The sequence below is a fragment of the Ranitomeya imitator genome, chromosome 7 (assembly GCF_032444005.1).
Source record: "Ranitomeya imitator isolate aRanImi1 chromosome 7, aRanImi1.pri, whole genome shotgun sequence".
Lineage (NCBI taxonomy): Eukaryota > Metazoa > Chordata > Amphibia > Anura > Dendrobatidae > Ranitomeya > Ranitomeya imitator.
The window spans coordinates 86542297-86556847 of record NC_091288.1 but is presented as its reverse complement, the minus strand read 5'-3'; the positions used below and the strand labels follow the sequence as shown (position 1 = coordinate 86556847).

General features: G+C 40.8%; 1 protein-coding gene across 1 annotated transcript in view; it reads right to left on the bottom strand.

The window, feature by feature from the left end:
- BMPR2 (bone morphogenetic protein receptor type 2) overlaps positions 1-10252 on the bottom strand; it is a 239167-nt gene extending 228915 nt beyond the window's left edge. The window contains exon 1 of the mRNA XM_069733577.1: positions 9111-10252. Within this exon, the coding sequence (XP_069589678.1) occupies positions 9111-9186 (76 nt within the window). The 5' untranslated portion in view covers positions 9187-10252. The remainder of the gene's footprint in view (positions 1-9110) is intronic.
- Positions 10253-14551: the final 4299 nt, after the last annotated feature.

Here is a 14551-nt window from a genome sequence, read left to right as displayed (position 1 = left end):
AGACAAAGATTCTTACAAAAACATGATCTTTATTCCATATTCATTAAAAAATAAATAACAGGAACATTTAGGCCAAAATGGCATTCTTAAGCCTAAAACAATACAGCTGTATTGTTCCTGCTGTGATTTATTTTTTAATCAATATGGAATAAAGATCAAGTTTTTATAAGGATCTTTCTGTCTTGGTGCCTCGGCTTCTCTGGATTCCTGTATAAGGCTGGGCTATCTTAGGCTACTTTTTACACAACAGGTTTTTGCCGTCAGGCACAATCCGGCAAGTTTTGAAGAAAACTGATCCGGTTTTTTTTCTCATAGAGTTTTATTAGCGCCGGATTGTGCCTGATGGCCACACGTTTCATCCGTTTTTTGCCGGATCCGTCTAAAAAAAAAAAATTCCGGCGGCTGGAGAAAACGGTCATAGAAACATTTTTTCTGTCCGGCAAAAAAGCACCAAGCGACGGTTCCAGCGATAAACGAATGAAACTGACTTGTGAAATGATGAATCTGGCCTCCGAATCTGGTTTTCCATGCATTCTCCATACAATCATGCAAAATTTTCTGGGGTCTATCGCTCTCTCTCAACAGGAAGTCCAAACTCTATCCCCGGGTTCATTAAAAAAAAAAAAACGGATCCATTGCATCAGTTTTTCACAATTTGCAACGGATCTGGTTTTTTTTTTTTTACAAATTTGCCAGATCCTGCCCAACGGCAAAAACCTGATGTCTGAAAGTAGCCTTACATGTATACTTTCTATGTGAGAATAATGCCATTTTGATCCCTGTTCTAAAACTGTCATAGCTGAGATAAAACACGGAGTTATACATAATACATTGTAACTGTTTTATTTATTTTAGTTTGTTATTATGATGATTATTAATATTTGCTGAAGTTATATTTTATTTATATTAAATTATTTAGTATTTATAACCTTTTGACATTTAGTCATTTTGGCTGTGTGGCCCCAAGGGGCCCATGTTCCCATGGACACACTGGTGACATGATAATACAAATATCTCTCTGAGGATCTGTTTATACCAAGGAAGGTGACAGTTAAAAGGGGGCATTCTCTGCGTCCGGAGGAGAGAAGGTTTTTCCACAACACAGAAGAGGATTCTTTACTGTTAGGGCAGTGAGAATCTGGAATTTCTTGCCTGAGGAGGTGGTGATGGCGAACTCTGTCAAGGGGTTCAAGAGAGGCCTGGATGCCTTCCTGGAGCAGAACAATATTGTATCTTACAGTTACTAGGTTCTTTAGAAAGTGATTATAAGCAGAACAATACTTTATCTTGGTTTATCAAGATTATTGATGCATTGTCAACTTATACTTTTTTTAGACAAGGTTCAGGAGACAAAAATAAATAATGTGAGCAGTGTTTTAATTTTTTTGATCAATGTCCACAACATATGATAAGTTCCAGGCATCTCCTTGGTCTATCTGGCGAGTCCCATGCATCTCCTTGGTCTATCTGGCGAGTCCCATGCATCTCCTTGGTCTATCTGGCGAGTTCCAGGCATCTATTTGGTCTATCTAGTGAATCCCAGGCATCTACTCGGTCTACCTGGCGCATTCCGGGCATCTACTCGGTCTACCTGGCGAGTTTCAGGCATCTCCTTGATCTATCTGGCGAGTTCCAGGCATCTCCTTGGTCTATCTGGTGAGTCCCAGGCATCTACTTGGTCTGTCCCGTGAGGACTCATAATAAAAAGTTTGAAATTCTGATCTTCAATATTGGTAGGAAAAGGTGCTAATAACTTGAGATTGTAGACATTACATGAGTGCCTCAGAAAGTTCTTGTTGCTTGTCATACTGCACAGAGGTGCGAATATGCCACACAATCACTTTGATGTGGATACTGCTCCTTTGTGTTTAATGAAATAGAAAAATAACGACCTTTCATCACAACACTGTTGTCATTCAGGTTACAATAAAAGGATCCACTTTGGAAACCACTGGAGGCTTTAGAGGTAGAAGTGGGTGTTAATACTAAAATCCTGAAGCTCTATGAGTACCGTTGATATGAAAAATTGTTAATCCAAATGTAAGGAGTCCAGTGCCGAGGAAGGTTTTGTGTTTCACACTTGTAAAAGACGGAGATTATGAAGTGCGCTCACTGGAGGTGAATGTCCTTCAATGCAGCACAGTTTGTTCTTGTGGAGATTTTACAGCTTTACTTATCTAAGCAAGGTACATGATAGGATAACAGACTATTACACAATGACTATTCTTCACTATGTAGAATTATCTAACGACCCTAAAGGTACCTTCACACTGAACAACATTATAACGATAGCGATCCGTGACGTTGCAGCGTCCTGGATAGCGATATCGTTGTGTTTGACATGCAGCAGTGATATGGATCCTGCTGTGACATCGCTGGTCGGAGCTAGAAGGCCAGAACTTTACTTCGTCGCTGGATCACCTGCTGACATCGCTAGATCGGCGTGTATGACGCCGACCCAGCGATGTGTTCACTGGTAACCAGGCCGGCGCTCACAGTCAGTGCGGGAAGCTGACGGCGAGGGACGTGACAGACACCGGAATGTAAGGATGTAGTGTTTTTTTTTTACATTTACAATGGTAACCAAGGTAAACATCGGGTTACTAAGCTCGGCCCTGCGCTTAGTAACCCGATGTTTACCCTGGTTATCCAGGGACTTCGGCAAGGACTTTCCAACGATCACGGCCAGGTCGTTTCGCTGGTCGTGATCGTTGGAAAGTTGCTGAGTGTGACAGTACCTTTAGGTTATGTTCACACACAGAGTTTTTGCATCGAAAACTGCTTTCTTTGCAGTAAAAACGCCTCTGCGTTCAAAACGTTTTGCTGTGTTTTTTTCTGTTGCATTTTTTGTAGCATTTTTGGTTGTGGGATACATGTCTGTTTTGTCCATAGTACGTTTAATACAGTTAATTTATTCACTAAAAAAGCTCCAAAAATGCAGCAAAACCCGTTTGCTGTGTTTTTTTGCAGCACTTTCTCATTACTTTGTATGGGTGAAAAAAAAAGCTGCAAAAACGCTGAACAGAATTGACATCCTGCAGAGTTGAAAAAACACTGCAGTTCTCAAATTCAGTCAGGAAAAAAACAATAGGATTGTAAAATACAGCTTATTCTCTGCAGAAAATATTGTAGCAAAAAAAACAACAACTCTGCTTGTGAACATAGCCTAAGGTGACAGATCAGCGTGGCCCTATAAATAATAAAGTTTTCTCTACCGATAATTAAAATAGGGATCTGCAAATTCCTTCAGTAATATATCTGCCTTCAGCTGCAGCTAAAAAGTTTATGCTATGAAAACTCCATTAAATTACAGGTTGATCAAATATTACAAAAAACAAGGGGCATTAACCTACATCTGATGGTGTCAGTTAGTGTATTCTTAGAAATGCTTGTCAAATCAACCTTAAATGGGTTCTTTACTACTAGGACAATCTCTATGTTTACCCCTTGTAATTACACATTTTACTCACATCCAGTCCCAGTGCCATTTCAGTGGTGTTGGCACTGGCTCTCTCGGGGATCACTTGACACTGTTGTTGTCACCCGATCCCTGCTGCCAATCAACGCTGGCTTCTCTCTCCCTGCCTTCCAACTATACATACATCTGGAGGAAGTGAGAGAGCAGCAGCTCAAAATTCCCTTGGATGTCTGATTTGTCTAAAGCCAGGGGTGGGGTTGAGAGAGAAGGCCAGGGGTGATTGGCTGCAGGGATCGCGTGACATAATGCCCGTGAGAGCCAGTGCCGACACCGCTGGAGGTGACTATTGATATTATTTTACAAGGGATTGAGAAGGAGTTTTTGAACTATAGAACCACCCCTTGAAATATTGTGAGTACTTTGAATATCAGTGGGTTTTCATCGCTTTCTGATCTTTAGGTAGATCCCTGCATTAATATACAGGTTTATTTATCCTAAACCCAACATTCAATATGTAAATACTGTATCTAGGGGGGTTGGTAAGTATTATATACATCCTGCAACACATCTCATTTTGGAAGGAAACATTTTGGACGGGTGAAACGTCAAAAAAATCAATCGGAAATTGCCAGGATCACCTCAGAGTAGCCAGTGGCACTTAATAGGTGTTTGCTGCATGATCATTCATTTTATGGATATTATATCCATCTTTCTGTTTTACCATATACAGTACTGGTCAAAAGTTTGGACACAACTGCTTATGCAATGGTTTTACTTGTTTTGTTTTTTTAATGAGCACATTATACAGTAGATTCAGACTGAAGGCAAAAAAACCACATCGGAACACATGTGGAAGACGTAAAGACAAATGGATGGAGCAAGAAACCAAGATTTTTAGATATTCGTTTGCATTCAGATCCTAGAGCAAAAACAGTGGAATTGCCTAACAAAAATACTAAGTTTATGTCCAAAGGTCACTATAGAAAAAATATAGGACATTTTCACCCTTGTTTATCCCTTTACAAATAACCATTACATAATGCATACATTATCACAAGGATGTTTGTTCTTTTTTTTTTTTCCACTGAAAATTGCTACAAGGAACACACTATGGACGTGATGGTCCATCACACTCAGCTGATTTGTACCAGGGGGGTTGGTCAACAAGTTTACTAGCACACCAGCCACATAACGTAATCAAACAGGAAGACTCCTCAGTCCTCCTTTAAGTCAGATCTTGTCCTAACAGATTAAGGCTAGGCAGTTATTAGAGGTGGGAAAAGACATCCCTTTGATGTGCAAGACGGGGAGGTCCCAATGTCAAAAGCAAAATCAGCCGACAATGTCGCCAGAGGGCATTTTGAGTTATTTCTGGTGTGTGGCCAAATACTGCTAACACAAATATGGTAAATCCATACTTATATTTGTGATTTTAGCTACATTTAGCTGCAATTCGTGATTTACACTGTGAGAATGCATATGTTCAAAGCACAGACTCATTCTCACCATTACAGAAAGCACACGAGGTGCATCCATACATCTATCATCTGAAGGGTCTAAATGGTAAAACATTACTTTCAATCATATTCTCTTTAAAAGATTCGAGCTCTGATACGTTACAACTGTTTCGTACACCAGTTGTAATAAGGGGCGTGCAGGAGTAAGATGCGCCAAATCCACTAAGGTGCACCAGCCATGTAATGAATTTGACGCATTTTCTTAATTTCTGGCGATATGCGTGACACTAAGTAAAATTTCTGGCATAAGAAAAGCCACAAGTGTCCATGAATCTGAAAGGTGGTTTGTGCCCACGTCCCATCCCGGACCCTCCCTAGCCCTGCCCATTTTGGTGGAGCTGCTTGAAACGGTCAGGAAAACACCAAAAAGTCACACATTTTTGTGTAACTCAACATTGTGCAAACATTTTGCAACATTTCAAAGCTGTTCTTCCTAAATAAACGTGTAAAGGTTGAAATTTTTCAATGGTCATTTGGATTTATTTGATGGATACAGATATTGTATTGCCTGTTATATTAGTTCAACTAGTTCTGTTTTACCCTTTTGCCCTGGTGTTATTTTTATCAAAATTATACCTTTTAAATAGTATATGATTCAAGTTATAATTGGGCCGATTTGGTGAATTGGGATTTCCAGACCCTTTGTCCTTTGATTTATGTCCCTTATTGTGGTTAAGGCTGTAGAGGTTGACAGCTGAAACAGTCAAACTATATATGATCCTGCTACAACAGTGAAGACGAGAAATAGAACATTTATTAAACCTATAAAGAAAGATTGCGCATACCATAAATAGTTTAGAAACATATTGCCTTACTGTGGAGACAGAATCAACAAATATTAACCAAGAAATGAGTGGTTATCTTTACATGAATCTATGAATCAAAATATACGTTAGCTTAAAAAATACAATACAACAATTGTTATAGTATTGCAGAAAGAAAATAATGGTAGATTAGGGGGAAGGATGAATTCCCCAAAAAGGGTGGATGTTCCCAATATATAGATTCCATTCTACAGTAATTCAATATCATCAGTGACAGGTAGATATCTAGAGTAAAAGTTCTACTAGTGCATAAAATAGTACCAAAAAAAAAAAAAGAAGAGAATGTCCAGCTTTACCGAATCCGTAAAAAAGAGTTTTCTTTATTCACAAACTTTAAGCATAGAGGATCATGTTGTCATGATTAAGGGAGCTTAGTCTCCAGAAACGCGTTGAGATTCTTACGCATATGGTTCGTGCTGAAGTCTGTATCCTCTATGCTTAAAGGGAACCTGTCACCTGAATTTGGCGGGACCGGTTTTGGGTCATATGGGCGGAGTTTTCGGGTGTTTGATTCACCCTTTCCTTACCTGCTGGCTGCATGCTGGCCGCAATATTGGATTGAAGTTCATTCTCTGTCCTCCGTAGCACACGCCTGCGCAAGGCAAGATTACCTTGTGCAGGCGTGTACTACGGAGGACAGAGAATGAACTGTGAGCCACTCCCCTTTGTAAATAACAAAAATTTACATTAAATTATAAGGCTCATTTCTCTGGAACGAAATTGAGGATTTATAGAAAGTTAAAAAGAAGAATACTCGGGGGGGAGCAACAGAATTAAAATAATAGCAGAAATTGACCATTTTCAACCTGACAACAGGTCTTTTATGGGTAGTAGTGAAACTGAAACTCTCTTTTAATCTTAGCTTTTTGTGTTTTCTGACCTATCCAGACTCCCTGGTTCCAGTATTTTGCACACTTCATATTAGTCATACCTTTTTACAGAAAGTTATATCCTCATAATTTAGCTCTGAAAATTTTAAATATTTATTAGTTTTTGATGCAAATATAATTCACGATTCACTCAGCAAAATAACAGTTTCCTTCACTGTTATATATCCTTTAGATCAGAGTATGCCGTCCGTGAAGTTGGAGGATATGTCCTTGCCAGTCTGCTAGCTATGCACTTCTATTGTGGAGTGATGTAAATTAATTCCATGTTATCTGTGTGCCTTTATGGTTTGCGATTTAAAGGCAATTTGTGATTAACAAAATGATGGGTTCCTTTGGAAACATTTGGCAACAATGACTCATCTAAGAGTTTCCTTAACAAAGTAACCAGGCCTGAGCAAATCTTCTCATATGGTAATCAGGACCATTTGATGTAAATCAGCCTTTTTGTCGCACTGCACTATGCCCCATTTGCTTGCAGACGCTATAATTAACCTATTTCAATGTTGATCCATACAAATTGTACTTGGGCCTTGTCAATGGTTAGCAATGTGTGTGCAAGCTCATAGTCCTTGTCATATATATGTTAACTAGCAGGATAGATAGCATAGGATAGACATTTGTTCTTCTAAGAAGCAAAGAACACAACAAAAGAAACACAGGCATAAAATAAGCAAACACTATATAAAAGGTTACAGTAATGCAGCTTCTGTATGATCAAGACTATCATAAGGTATTCGTACTCCTTAATATCATGATATTATAAGAAGACCTCTGTTTACTTATGGAAGCACTGGGGTAATAATACTAAGCAGGTTCTGGGGTAAACCTTTCTGCAGACTACAGACTTCTGGTTACAGTGGATTCCAGTCTACAGGCTGTGAAACATGTGTCTGCTGAAGGTTATGTGGTGTAAGACAGATCTCAAATTTGCATATTATTATTACTAGCAAGACTAAAATGTGTACTTTCTATAACAATGTACACAGTTCTGTAATATATTTAGAAATTAAAAAGATTCACATTAGGAGCTACTTCCAGGTTTCACATTCACATTTGGAGCCACATTTCACCTTCACATTAGGAGCTACTTCCAGGTTTCACATTCACATATGGAGCTACATTTCACCTTCACATTTAGAATTACTCTCAGCTACTTTCAGTTCATGGCCATGGTCTTCTTTACAATATTTCATTGTAGTTAATGCTACAGTAGTCAAAGTAAATAAATTGTCCAAGGCTTGATAAATGACCATCATGGAAATATACCTAGAAACAACGTTATCATTCCAACCTCCACTTATATCATACATTTAGCAAACTAAATTGATCACATTTATTATACGTTTTCAGACACTTTTTCTGACCCACATGTCAAAGGGGTGCAAGCTACCAAAAAAAGGTGGTTAGTTTGAAATGCGTAAAAATTTCCGCCGAAATATTGGTGCATATTACATTTGCATGGTGACTGGTGAGTCAAATGGTAGAAAGTTACACTTAGTCTAAAGACGCACCAAATTTAACAATCCAAAATAAGCCACTGTGATAAATTTGCCACAAATTACACTAAAAATTGGACAGTTTTAGTAATTCTGCAAGGTGGATTACTTAAGAGATAGGCATAAAAAGTAAAATCTTCAATTCATTGTGACATACTAGGATTGAAGTAAGAAAAAATAATGAATTAAAAAAATAAAATAAATAAGAACAGTATTAAAATATCCCACTCCTAGTTACATCATCATTTGTTATATAAACGATAATAGCATGTTGATACAATTCATGCATCTTAAGCTTAGTATGTAGTTACTTAATTGGTTAAAGATGACGACACACAATAAAACATGTGAGGGGCCTAGAACTGCAGAGCAGCTTACAGTGCCTACGCCGCCGGCACCGCATGCTACATAGGGCCATCCTGGAAATAGCAGCAAAGTATTAGGGGTATATAGGTATATTTGCAACAAGAAGAAAATGTGATCTACAATTGAAACTGCAGCAAAAAAAAAAAAAAAATCCCATTTTCACCGTGAACCTATATCTGTCATGTCTGCATTGACTGCTACGCTGTGCGGCTATTGAGGTGCCCACTGGTGCCACTCCCACACAATCTCTTACAACATGCCATCTACAGTGAGCACCATAACATGGTCTGACACAGTCTACGACGATCACCCCAGTCTACTTATTCAACCATCATCCTCCATTTACAATTATTCCAGTAAATGTCAAATATTCAGGATTTCTTCTCCAAAAATATAAACATATACAATTTGGGCATTGATCCAAGATCAAGAGAAAATAATCACAACATATTACTGAAGCCAGACATGGGCATTATCCAGCCAGGCTCTACTTTTTGGATTTTCTTCTGGTCAATACATTATTCAGAAATGAATATGAGTTATGACGATGAAGTTGTAGACCTAAGGAATATACCGGGCAGGCATGGCAAGTCACTTACCGGCAGCTGTGGCCAGCAGCAGGGTCCAGTGTAAGCCAAAGAGGAGAAGGACCAGATTAGGATTAGGAGCCATCATTTAGGTAATCCCACAGATGATGGGAACTTTTATGGAGACTCTATAAATTCGAGGGTATCCAAGTCTTCTGGGTGTAATCCGATTTTACAATGTAACTGCTAATCCATGAGGTTAGAGGGCCTGGAATCGCAGGATCCTCAGTGGATTAGATCTTCTTCTCCCACTGGAGAATGCTCATTCCTGGGAAGGTGCTTTGCCTGGTGGAGGCGGTGATCCCTGAGAAAACCAATTCTATTCCCAATCCTCTACAGCATTCTAATGCACTTACAACAAGAACCTGTTAATGACATATCCAAGAGCCCAAATATCCCCCTACATCCAAGTCTTCCCCTTCATAGGGGTAAAAATAAAAACCATTCTGCCTCTATGGTGATGCTTCTATAACGTGTCTGCTCTAGGATCTAATCTGACCTCTTCGTAGGCTCTGAACAATATAATCTGTTAATATTTTGGAAATCTCAAGCAAGTCATTTCTTTATAGATTTTTGGTTGTGCTGTATAATATCCATAAAGTATAAATGTTGGCCTCTGTTATAAAAGCATTTTCTCTCTATCTTCTGGCTACTCAATATTCTTCCTTCCGATCTCTAAAAAGATTGTCTCCGTGACCCATAAATTCCATTGAGGTGATCCGCAGATCTTCTCCCGGAGGGTTCGGTCACAATCAGATGCCAAATAAATAAAACCAGGGCTGAAGGCAGCTGCGTGTCCCCAATCCAAGATGTTCCCGGCTTGCTTGGAGTTCTCCTCCCAAGATGAGGCCCTGCTCAGGCTGCAGTAGGAGGCGTCCTGCAGTTCTCCAGCTGTATGCGAGTGTGACAGCGCAGGGTCCTACAAGGAATAAGCCATCTCCATGAGACAGGAGGCAGCAGCTCCCCACTCCTCCCTGGGGGAAGCCACCTAAAGGGGTGTTCTGCTAATGTGAGAGCCTGGAGGAGGAGGAGGAGGGGGCTGGAGAATGAAGTGTTGATGAGGAAGGCACCGGCTGCCTCCCCTCTCTTTCTCTCTCACACATACACAGACCTCCTCCTCCTGCTGCTCCTGTGTCACAGCCAGACACAAAGAGGCCTCTCACACCGCCCAGACTGAGGGAAGGAGGAGGAGAGGGAAGGAGGAGGAGAGGGAGGGAGGAGGAGAGGGAAGGAGGAGGAGAGGGAGGGAGCAGTCCCAGGCCTCCACTGTTTTTTTATAGCTCTCTTTGAAACAACTTTATTTTTAAGGGACAAAAACAGCACAAAAAATATAGGCTAGCGTTACACAGAGACCATTCAGTGTTTCTCAGCAGCCCCCATTGGCCGAGCATTGCATGGGTTATCATTAACTTACACAATAAGGCCGCAGTCACACTAGCAGTATTTGGTCAGTATTTTACCTCAGTATTTGTAAGCCAAAACCAGGAGTGGAACAAATAGAGGAAAAGTATAATAGAAACATATGCACCACTTCTGTATTTATCACCCACTCCTGGTTTTGGCTTACAAATACTGAGGTAAAATACTGACCAAATACTGATCGTGTGACGGCAGCCTAAGGCCGGTGAGATTTTGACTTTGCGTATTTCAGTTGTGTCAAAAACATAGTTTCTGAGACCATGTTCACACATTGAGTATTTGGTGAGTTTTTCACCTCAGTAGTTGTAAACCAAAACCAGAAACAATAAGAGGAAAAGTATAATAGAAACAAGTCACCACGTCTAGATTTATTACCTACTCCTGGTTTTCTCTTACAAATACTGAGGTAAAAACCTCACCAAATACTAAACGTGAGAACATGGCCACAGTTATAGCAAAGTGGAGAAGCTTTTTTTTTTCTCAGTGTAAACTGACCTGCGGTACATGTTTCAGATCCACAACATGTTCGTTTCTCTTGCGGATACGCTGAGTTTTATGTGCACATTTTTCTCATAGATTTACATTACAGCAGATGCAGAAAATCTGCAGGTAAAAAACGCACACATGCTTTTAGTGTATTTCCGCTGCACTGAAAACGCACGTAATCCGCACATGACTGTATCAATAACGTTTTGTCAAGGCCAAATACCAGGAAGTATCAAAATCAAAGGAGCTTCATATGACGAACTAAAAAGAGACAAAAAACAAAGTAAAAAACGTGATAAAGATACATGTAAAAAAAGCGCACTAAAAAATGCAATGAAGAACTGCAAGTAACCTAATTTACATAATAAGTGCAAAAATCAAACAAATGTGTACGAAAAATATTAGATTTTGTCTTTTGTTTAACCCCTTTCTGACATGGGACGTACTATCCCGTCGAGGTGGGGTGGGCCCCCATCACCATGGACGGGATAGTACGTCCAGCGCGATCGGCGGCGCTCACGGGGGGAGCGCCGCCGATCGCGGCCGGGTGTCAGCTGCCTATCGCAGCTGACATCCGGCACTATGTGCCAGGAGCGGTCACGGACCGCCCCCGGCACATTAACCCCTGGCACACCGCGATCAAAGATGATCGCGATGTGCCGGCGGTGCAGAGAAGCATCGCGCAGGGAGGGGGCTCCCTGCGGGCTTCCCTGAGCCCCCCGCACCAACGCGATGTGATCGCGTTGCTGCGAGGGTCTTACCTCCCTCCCTGCCTGCTCGAGCCCCGGATCCAAGATGGCCGCGGATCCGGGTCCTGCAGGGAGGGAGGTGGCTTCACAGTGCCTGCTCAGAGCAGGCACTGTGAAGCGGCCTGCACTGCTCTCAGATCGGTGATCTGACAGAGTGCTGTGCACACTGTCAGATCACCGATCTGTGATGTCCCCCCCTGGGACAAAGTAAAAAAGTAAAAAAAAAAATTTTCAAATGTGTAAAAAAAAAATTTAAAAAAATATTCCAAAATAATGAAAAAAAAAAAAATATTATTCCCATAAATACATTTCTTTATCTAAATAAAAAAAAAAAAACAATAAAAGTACATATATTTAGTATTGCCGCGTCCGTAACGGCCCGACCTATAAAACTGGCCCACTAGTTAACCCCTTCAGTAAACACCGTAAGAAAAAAAAAAAAAAAAAACGAGGCAAAAAACAACGCTTTATTATCATACCGCCGAACAAAAAGTGGAATAACACGCGATCAAAAAGACAGATATAAATAACCATGGTACCGCTGAAAACGTCATCTTGTCCCGCAAAAAACGAGCCGCCATACAGCATCATCAGCAAAAAAATAAAAAAGTTATAGTCCTGAGAATAAAGCGATGCAAAAATAATTATTTTTTCTATAAAATAGTTTTTATCGTATAAAAGCGCCAAAACATAAAAAAATGATATAAATGAGGTGTCGCTGTAATCGTACTGACCCGAAGAATAAAACTACTTTATCAATTTTACCAAACGCGGAACGGTATAAACGCCTCCCCCAAAAGAAATTCATGAATAGCTGGTTTTTGGTCATTCTGCCTCACAAAAATCGGAATAAAAAGCGATCAAAAAATATCACGTGCCCGAAAATGTTATCAATAAAAACGTCAACTTGTACCACAAAAAACAAGACCTCACATGACTCTGTGGACCAAAATATGGAAAAATTATAGCTCTCAAAATGTGGTAACGCAAAAAATATTTTTTGCAATAAAAAGCGTCTTTCAGTGTGTGACGGCTGCCAATCATAAAAATCCGCTAAATAACCCGCTATAAAAGTAAATCAACCCCTCTTCATCACCCCCTTAGTTAGGGAAAAATTAAAAAAATGTATTTATTTCCATTTTCCCATTAGGGTTAGGGCTAGGGTTAGGGCTAGGGTTAGGGCTAGGGCTAGGGTTAGGGCTAGGGTTAGGGTTAGGGCTAGGGTTAGGGTTAGGGCTAGGGTTAGGGTTAGGGCTAGGGTTAGGGCTAGGGCTAGGGTTAGGGCTAGGGTTAGGGCTAGGGTTAGGGCTAGGGTTAGGGCTAGGGTTAGGGCTACAGTTTGGGTTGGGGCTAAAGTTACAGTTAGGGTTTAGATTACATTTACAGTTGGGAATAGGGTTGGGATTAGGGTTAGGGGTGTGTCAGGGTTAGAGGTGTGGTTAGGGTTACTGTTGGGATTAGGGTTAGGGGTGTGTTTGGATTAGGGTTTCAGTTATAATTGTGGGGTTTCCACTGTTTAGGCACATCAGGGGCTCTCCAAACGCGACATGGCGTCCGATCTCAATTCCAGCCAATTCTGCGTTGAAAAAGTAAAACAGTGCTTCTTCCCTTCCGAGCTCTCCCGTGTGCCCAAACAGGGGTTTACCCCAACATATGGGGTATCAGCGTACTCAGGACAAATAGGACAACAACTTTTGGGGTCCAATTTCTCCTGTTACCCTTGGGAAAATACAAAACTGGGGGCTAAAAATAATTTTTGTGGGAAAAAAAAAGATTTATTATTTTCACGGCTCTGCGTTATAAACTGTAGTGAAACACTTGGGGGTTCAAAGTTCTCACAACACATCTAGATTAGTTCCCTGGGGGGTCTAGTTTCCAATATGGGGTCACTTGTGGGGGGTTTCTACTGTTTAGGTACATTAGGGGTTCTGCAAACGCAATGTGACGCCTGCAGACCATTCCATCTAAGTCTGCATTCCAAATGGCACTCCTTCCCTTCCGAGCTCTGCCATGCGCTCAAACGGTGGTTCCCCCCAACATACGGGGTATCAGCGTACTCAGGACAAATTGGACAACAACATTTGGGGTCGAATTTCTCCTCTTACCCTCGGGAAAATACAAAACTGGGGGCTAAAAAATAGTTTTGGGGGGAAAGATTTTTTTTTTTAATTTTCACGGCTCTGCGTTACAAACTGTAGTGAAACACTTGGGGGTTCAAAGCTATCACAACACATCTAGATGAGTTCCTTAGGGGGTCTAGTTTCCAAAATGGTGTCACTTGTGGGAGGTTTCTACTGTTTAGGTACATTAGGGGCTCTGCAAATGCAATGTGACACCTGCAGACCATTCCATCTAAGTCCTCATTCCAAATGGAGCTCCTTCCCTTCCGAGCCCTCCCATGCGCCCAAACAGTGGTCCCCCCCCCCCACATATGGGGTATCAGCGCACTCAGGACAAATTGGACAACAAATTGGACAACAAATTGTGGGGTCCAATTTCTCATGTTACCCTCGGGAAAATACAAAACTGGGGGCTAAAAAATAATTTTTGTGGGAAAAAATTTTTGTTTTATTTTTACGGCTCTCCATTATAAACTTCTGTGAAGCCCTTGGTGGGTCAAAGTGCTCAGCACACATCTAGATAAGTTCCTAAGGGGGTCTACTTTCCAAAATGGTGTCACTTGTGGGGGGTTTCTACTGTTTAGGTACATTAGGGGCTCTGCAAACGCAATGTGACACCTGCAGACCATTCCATCTAAGTCTGCATTCAAATGGCACTCCTTCCCTTCCGAGCCCTCCC